Source organism: Silene latifolia, chromosome 8 (genome assembly GCF_048544455.1).
Source record: "Silene latifolia isolate original U9 population chromosome 8, ASM4854445v1, whole genome shotgun sequence".
NCBI lineage: Eukaryota > Viridiplantae > Streptophyta > Magnoliopsida > Caryophyllales > Caryophyllaceae > Silene > Silene latifolia.
Genome location: NC_133533.1, coordinates 2623693 through 2632441, shown reverse-complemented (window position 1 = coordinate 2632441; position 8749 = coordinate 2623693). Strand labels below are relative to the sequence as shown.

The 8749-nt window shown below is 31.6% G+C and overlaps 1 protein-coding gene across 2 annotated transcripts; it reads right to left on the bottom strand.

Annotated features, from left to right (window-relative positions):
* Window positions 1-3368: 3368 nt before the first annotated feature.
* On the bottom strand, window positions 3369-6887 carry LOC141593990 (transcription factor bHLH112-like). Of its 2 annotated transcripts, none has more exons than XM_074414205.1 (7): window positions 6298-6887; window positions 5309-5681; window positions 4939-5046; window positions 4784-4849; window positions 4582-4647; window positions 4152-4202; window positions 3369-3994 (listed from the first exon to the last, which is right to left on the bottom strand). In XM_074414205.1, the coding sequence occupies exons 1-7, from the start codon at window positions 6630-6632 to the stop codon at window positions 3869-3871; spliced, it is 1125 nt and encodes a 374-aa protein (XP_074270306.1). In that variant the 5' UTR covers window positions 6633-6887; the 3' UTR covers window positions 3369-3868. The 2 variants fall into 2 exon arrangements, with proteins under 2 accessions (XP_074270306.1, XP_074270305.1); XM_074414204.1 differs by having other exon boundaries at window positions 4939-5049; window positions 6298-6778.
* Between the last annotated feature and the right edge of the window lie 1862 nt (window positions 6888-8749).

The following is an 8749-nucleotide window of genomic DNA, read 5'->3' as shown; positions in this document are numbered from 1 at the left end:
GCTATCCTTGTGAGACATTTGGTTCCTCTTAATTCTTCCAGCTCTTCATTTCGTTTCAACGATTTATATTATTTCTGAAAACTATTTATCGATCAGAGTAATGGATGATGTTGTGGGAAAGTAATAGTATATAATATTAAGCTATTAGAGGTAATTAATGGACAAGAAATAGAGAGAAATGTATAGAAAGGATCTTTACTCCTTTAATTTGACATTTAACAAAGCATACATCCATATCCGGTAACAAATAGGTTGTTCGCATAATGGTAAAGTACTAAAGTCTAATAGTTAAAATTTGGGTAAATTCTCAAATGTCTAAGGCCCAAAATCAATTTTGTAGGAGTTATATATGAACTAAGACTATGTCTTCTAAATTTTGAATATGCCCCATATAAACAAAAAGGTGATTGGCTTGGTATGCGTGTTTTGTAGTCTATCACGTATTTCGAGGCGGTGAATTGAGTACCGCACTTCGGCACGTGACAAAAAAGATAGCGGTTGTGGTTCCCTTACCATCCAAGAAAATAGTAAACAGGTTGATACGCACAGATACATTTCAAATTTACATATGATCTGTTTTCTTTTCAGAAACGATTCTAGGACTTTTTTATACACAATTAAATATATAAGATCACCTATAAAGAGAAAAATATACAATTTTTGGATTTGTTAGCCAATTTATAATAAAGTAAAATCTCATTTGCAATTATTGATAACCCAATTAAACCACAAAGTTGATATAAATTAGATAAGTTTGCCTCATTCCTTGGTAAAAAAAAAGGCAAACTTAAGGAAAAAAATGTCTAGCAAAAAGGTGTCCAATAATATCTCTTACATTGTTAATAATTCAGTTAGGAAACAAGCTTTTAAGAGAAGAACAAAAAATCTCCTAAAAAAGATAGAGGAAATCACAATATTATGTGATATTAAGGCATGTGCTATTGTTTATGAGAGTGATAATAGTAAAGATATGCCACACACTTTTCCTAGTTGTATATCTGAAGTTTTGAGTGTAATTTGTGATTTCAAAGAGTACTCTATGGATGATCAAATCAAAAGAATGCATACCCAAGAATCATATATTGTTGATAAAATTTCTAGGGTTTATCAACAATTAAAGAGATTAGAAATTGAAAATTATGAAAGAAAGTATATTAAGATTATGAGCGAGTTTTTGGATGATAAAAATAAGAGTTTTAACGATTTTACATTTACGGAACTTCTAGATTTTAGTAAAGTTGTAGATCGCTATTTTATGGAGATTAACAATTATGTTGGCGGAGTCGCTGATCATGAGACTGTTAATTATCCTATTTCTTTGTCTCTTGATATGAATTTTCCAGGGATGACAACTCTTACGAGTTTTAATCAAGGAGTTTCACAGATTGAGATGGGTTGCAACATGAATTTTGCTATGATAAATCCTAATTATGATCAAGGTTCTTTTGGGATCATAAAGAAGAATGAAGTCAATGACAATATCAACTCCAACTACAACATTAATAACATTGGGAACAACAACAACGCTTCTATTTTCAACGCTCATGTGTACTCACTTAAAGATGATCAATGGTTTATTAATATGATGAATCAATCAAATGATGCCGGAGTTGGTAGTAGCAACATGCCATTTTTTCGTGGTAAGTCCTCCTAAGGTACCGATAATATTTTGAGAGAAAATTAGTCATTATTATACTTATTATCATCCTATTTCTTTGTCTCTTGCTACAAATGTTCCAGGGATAAGTACTCATGCAAGTTTTAATCAAGGTATGCCACCAATTGGAATGAGTTACAACATGAATTTTGCAGCGCCAAATTTTCATGATCAAAGTTCTTTTGGGATCAAAAAGAACAATAATGAAATAAAGGAAAGTAATGACAATATCAACTTCAACAGTAACAACATTGACAACAACAACAACAACAACAACAACAACAACAACAATAATGTTTTTAATGTCGACGCTCATGTGAGTCCACTCGAAGATGATCAATGGTTTATCAATATGATGAATCAATCAAATGATGCTGAAGTTGGAAGTAGCAACATGTCATTTTTTGGTGATGGGTTCTCCTAAGGTTTCGATAATATTTTGAGATTAAATTAACATGTGCCCTATGACACATGTTAATAAGTTAGATTTCAAACTCATATTTATCATAATTAATGAAATAATTTTGAAACTTTTTCCCTACTTAGCTTTTTATAGAAAAACTCAGTTAATTATTATTATACTTATTATTATCATACTCATTATCATTAGTATTATTGTTATAACTATGAAATATCATGCTTAATCCTAGAATACATGCCCATTTAAATGATTCTAAATTCTCACCTTTTGAAATTCTCACCCTATGATTACTAGAATACTAGTTGATGAGTAGGTCTCTCTTAAGACGGTCTTATCTTAAGACCAGAAAATGTCAACATTTTTTAAAACAAAGTTTCTATTCAATACCAAAATATTACAACTAATTCACATATTCACAAAAAACTGATGGTAACATTTTATCGAAATATTTACATTCTATCATAAAATGTGATATTTAATTCCTTTTAATTTCAAACAAAAAAATCCATCTAAAAACAAAAAATTGCCCTAGATGGTCGAACCTTGAAGCTCAAATGAAATACATTTGACTTTAATTCGGAGCTAGTAGTCTAGATTCTTTGCTCAGAAATTCTATATGCATGAACCACATGCCTAAAACGTCATTTAATCATTGACAAAAGAAAGACTGACAACTTTACGTACTCCGTATTAAACACTTGGAATTTACTCGACTTAACGAAAGATAATTGCTTAGACTAAAAAGCAGATTTTGTGACGGCGATATTCGTCACAAGCTTGTAACGAGTCAAATAAAACTCATTTAAATAGATAAAAGTAAGTTATTTGTAATTCTCTAGACACTCTTACTTTTATCTTAACTACTCAAATGGATTATACTCGATTCGTCACAAACTTATGACGAATATACATACTCGTCACAAGAAAGACTTATTAATTTCTTAATTGGAGTATCCATCCTCAACAACCGTGATAATTCCTTTAATGTACTTACAAAGAGTGGTAAACGGCTAGTCAAATAATCAATATAACTCATAACTCATTATTATCACCACCATAATTCTTAAATCACTTAGTTAGCAGTTGGTCTTGCTTCAGACATGTCATTTTAATCTGAACAATATAAAACGGAATTTTGTAAACATTTTACAATCAAATGTGACTACTATTGAAAAATAAGTTGTCATAAATTATAATAATGTTATACCATTGTGGTTACATTTAACTATAAAATAGTCACACATATCCGTATAAAACTTTAAACTAAAATAGCCAAGAATTTGCGGTTAATTAGAAATCCTTGTACTCTATCATTTTATTTTATATTATTATTACTTCTACAAATTACATCAAATTGCTCTTAATTACAAGACCATACATAACCAATTCAAGCTACTACCTTTAGCACTTGTTCCTGCTCCTAACCCACCTATTTGGCCATTTCTCTATATAATATAATAATTACAATAACTTAAATCATAAAACACATATACCTAATTAATTTTTTGCGCTTTCTAACAATTGCGTAGTCCACACGAAAAAAAATACAGGTGAACAATGTTATATACGTTTGCATGCATTAACATTGTTCACCTTTATTTTTCAAATTTGCGAAATATAATATAACGTTGTCATCATCATATCGTCACTTTTTACATTAAAATAAAGGACGGGCCGACCATATTTCTTGTCATGTCTATATAGGTACCCTTTAAAATAAAAGGACCCTTACGTCTCCTTTATTCACTTTGCCTCTTGCTTTGCTCCAAGAATTATCATGATATTGTCCCTCAAAATGTAGGTGTCCAAAAATCGACTGGTGTCTCTTGTGTTACGGGGTAAGTACTTGATATAGAGACTAGACATAGTCCTCGGCTTCTTAGATCGCTATTAACGTCTCCATTATCGTTCATGACCTGAATAATAAACGCGTTAATAAAATGTCAAGTCGTGAAGTTGGTATGATTATAATTTGGTCATGCTAAGACGAATATAACTTATGAGCTGAGGTTTTAACTAGGCATGTTGACTCAATTGACTGATACGCGATATTATTTGAAAATTGTCGTATACCTGTTGATGTTGCCCGGGTGCTCCATTTTTTAAATGTGGTGTACTTAGAACCTGTAAAATTAATAAGCAAATTAAAAATCAACAAACATTCTTAAGTTTTCTTAAATTAAGCAATTTACTGACACTGCTGTCATTGTTGCTACATAGATAAGTTTATACATCCAGTTATATATAGAGTATTGTACAACCAAGGTATAAGAATCTAAGCTTATATGTATTTTTTTTCGGAGCTAATTTAAATTTCATATTTTTAATATTCACACAGATGAGTTCAAATACTTTCTAATAAAGCTCATATTTTTTGACATAAAGCTCAGATACTTTATTACAAAGCTCGGATTCCATGAATTGTTGTTGTTGTTGTTGTTATTGCTTAATTAATACTCCGTATTAAATTTGTAGCATACGCCTAATATGTAAATATGCTTACATTAACTTGATCATGGAGAAACTTGATGTATTCAATGGCTTCATGTAAAACCGAAGCGGTATCAGTCTGTAAATTAAGAAGAAAAACAACATTTCTAGGATTAGCAATTTTCTTATAGAATAACTATTCCATTTTATGCAATTTAGTGTAAAACGACCTTACATAAGAATAACTAAAAACGAAATTAGTAAAACTTTTATACCTTCCCAAAAGGCGAAACAAGTTGTTGAAGAGCCGTTATACGGTCCCCTAACTTCTCTTTACGCACCTATTCATCAAATTACACAATTGTCACGAAATTAAACATGAAATATAGAATTTGTTAGAAAATTATACTTGATTAGATTATAAATGTACCTTAAATGATGGTAATGGAGAAAGGGTCTCAATTCTTTGCCTTTTCGCTATTGGTTGATCATTGTTCATATTTTTATTCATCTCTCGACGATCATCTTCTTGTTTTAACTGCTAAAAATTGTAGACATACGTTCGTTCAATATACTTGAGAAAATTAAACTTTGTAACAAAAAAAAAATATTTTCTAGCTTCATATTTTCGAACGTGGGCCAGGGCAATATTTGTGACTCCTTACCAGTTAAACCAGATGACATTTTGAAATCTTAATATAAATTCGAATTAAAACATGGGTTACCCACTTACCATTATTATGTACTTGGGCCCCGATATGATATGACATGAACTATACAAATAACAAAAATATATTTACCTTGGTAGTAACGTTAGCACCATGGTTTGATTCCTGATTCGACAAGCTAGCTTGGATATTACTTAAAGTTGTCATGTTGTTGTAGTCACAATTGGAGAATTGTTGTCCACCATTACCAAACATGTCGTTAATAGACCCGTAATTATTTGGGTCGGTTATTTCAGGTACGAGTTTTGGTAATACGGATAGTGGAGATTCGTTGTCTATGTCGTCGAATAGGGTTTGAATCAAGTAAGCAGCTGATGAAGACACCGGAAAACTTGTCAAACTTGAATTATCTCCGAGACTATTATTGCTTGATGTAGTTAAACTTGAACTCATGTTGTCTTGTAATATTGAAGCATAATTTTCCTCATTATTTCCATCTTTACAACTACATAACATTAGCAAAAATAATCATTTAGTCCACAATAATGATATGTAGTTTAGTAGTTTACTACGATGAAAAAAATGTATATTGCAAAAATTAACACCCTAATACAATATAATCACAAATTCTTATTTGTGACGGAAGGTATCCGTCACAAATAAGAGACGGATACCATATCCCCTCACAAATTACTCATTTGCCTTGAGTGGGGGAAGCACATGGGGGGACTCTCCTTTGTCCCCTCTACCCATTTCCTCTCACAAACTACCCGTCGCAACCCGCGACCCGTCGCAAGCAAGACTTACACCAATATAATAGTACTAATAACTTGTATTCAAAGGGATATTAACTTTGAAGGAAAAATAGATAATTTACATCATCGTATGGTATAACTATTTTAAAAATGGGCATTTTTTAGTTAAAAATGACAATTTTATGTTAAAAACCTAAAGCCTAAAGGTGACCGATCACCTTATACTATTAAAAAATGATCACTTTTTCAAAGCAGTGGTCATGCTTTAATTGTGTTATTGTGTATTGGTCACTTTTAATTTAGCATCATATATACGACGATTGCACACAATAACTGTTAATAGAGAAACACTAAAAGGAGACTTACAATTGATTTTGTTGAGACCAATTAGTAGTTGAAGTAGTAGGTGAAAAGCCAAAGCTCAAAATATCAAGTGTAGAAGAATCAAAATCAGCTGAAAAATCCAAGTTATTATTTATATCATCATCACAAACTTGATTATTATTATTGAATTTGGCCTTCATTAGTTCATATGGCCAACCAAAGCTTCCCATATCATAACCACCACCACCACCATCACCATCACTAAATTGAGCCACCGAGCACGGTGACATAAACCCGCCACCATCACCACCGTTAAAGAGATTAAGGTTGTTCCACCATGTAGTGCCACAAACTCCACCTTGAAACTCTTGTGCCATGCTCAACTTTTTTTTTTGTATGTGATGTCTTGTTTAGAGGGACGTGTTATTTCCTACACACTTTACTAAATCTTACACAAAATTTCCGACTTGATACACTTTTGAGGATTGAGGAAGAGTTGAGTTGATAAGGATTAGGACTATTTGATTTGGTACACAAAGGGAATGTAGGTGTTACTTATATATAGACCGGTTTATATGGGGTAAGGACTAAAGGATGTATGGTATGTACTTGGAATAATGTGGTTGACATTTGACAAAAGTATATTATAATAATATTAATATATACTTTAGGAGATAGGAGAGAGCTCTCATCCAATACAAAATTAATTGATATGACCTAATCTTTACTTTATGAGTGGAAAATATTTGTTTGTTTTTGGGTAATTTATTATTATTTAATTAATACTCCGTAGTAACTAATAGACACCTTTGGGTTTAATTTCTCATGTTCTAAGGGAGGAGACATTTTTGATGTGATAATAAGAAAATGGGATATGATGCATTTTCTATGATGGTAGATAATAATAAAAAAATAGAATTATATATATAGATTTTATGGCTATCGGTAACTAGATTTAGTTGACGGATAAGATTAATAATAAGGGTATACTTGTAAGTTTTAAGTTCTGATGCACATATACAAAATTAAGTCAAATTGTAAAGTTCAAAGAAAAACTTCAACCCTTTTCTTTAACTTATTTATTTCCATTTGAATCCTTTTGGGGATCGATGAACTCCAAAATTAATAAGTTTAATAGGATCATTGTGGTCTTATTTTAGCTAGGTATATATAGAGGTGGTCAAACAGTCTCGACATCGGCCACGAGGAAGGGGTGGCGGGTTGAGCGCCCACATGTCCGGCTCGGGCCGCTCAACCCAAATAGTTTTTTTTCTTAAATATTTATTTTGATTTTGTAATAATGGTCTAGGGCGGAGTAAGAGACTCTAACCTAGGCCGGCCTTAGTTAGAGGTTGCCGAAGCTAGACTGGTGAAAACTGGGCATGATGTGCTGTGCCTGACCAAGCTGACCTGTCACGTTGGCTAGGTCTAGGTATATAGTATAGTACGAGATCGGGTTGTCTAATTGGGTTTTAACCTCCTAAACAATTACAAAAACAGTTAAATTGCCAATATTTTTTCTAAAAGTTGGTTAATTTGGAGGAATTAATCCGTCATCCTCAAATTTCCAATCCATATTACCTGTTGAGAAGACCATGCCAACCAAAATCATAAAATAATAATTGAGATTCAATCGATACTTAATTAAATATATATCCTACTATATTATCGATCCTCCTACGTTGCTTTTGACTCTTAGATTTATTATAATCATGTTGCAACGTCACTAATTGGGACTATTGTATTGACTACTTTTTGCATATTAATTTCTAATTATTGATGATTATCCGGATAAGCCTGCTTTTAGGGGGATAATACAAAATGCAAACTAATAATGTTAGGTTCATATTTATCACACTTTAATTTAATTTAATTTGCTATCTTAACCTAAAGCAAATTTGAGTATTATAACCTCCCAAATTAGGTGTGATGGGACGTTTAGCTACGCATTTTAGGGGTTAAGTGACCTATAATATTAAGGCAGATCTTATAAAAATATTAAGGGTGATTGTTTGGTTAATTTCTTTGTATATGTGTAAGTTTAATTTTTAATTAGGATTTGGTTGACTCTCAAAATGAATGAGTTTTTCAAATGCCAAGCGGTTCGGTTCATAGTTAACTGTAAAATTGAACCGAGGTTGAGCGGTGCACTGAATGAACCGAAAAGAAACCGTTTTTCAATCGGTTTGTTAACGATTCTATTTATAAATGAAACTTAACTTTTGTTCACCGTACTAACAAAACACACGATTCAGTTTAAACAAATTGATCGTGAATACCCCTACTAATTATGTGGTATTAAGGGTGTAACCACAAATTTTTAGACAAAATATATTTTACGTTAAGTTTCTCTAATTTAAAAATTTACAGCGATGTGGTAAAAGAGAAACGTAAATGACTCATCATCTATAATTCCTGATTTCGCCAAAGGGGTAAGAATTACTCCTACTAAACTCTAATTTTATACGAGTAAATATTTTCGTGTATGTTTAAG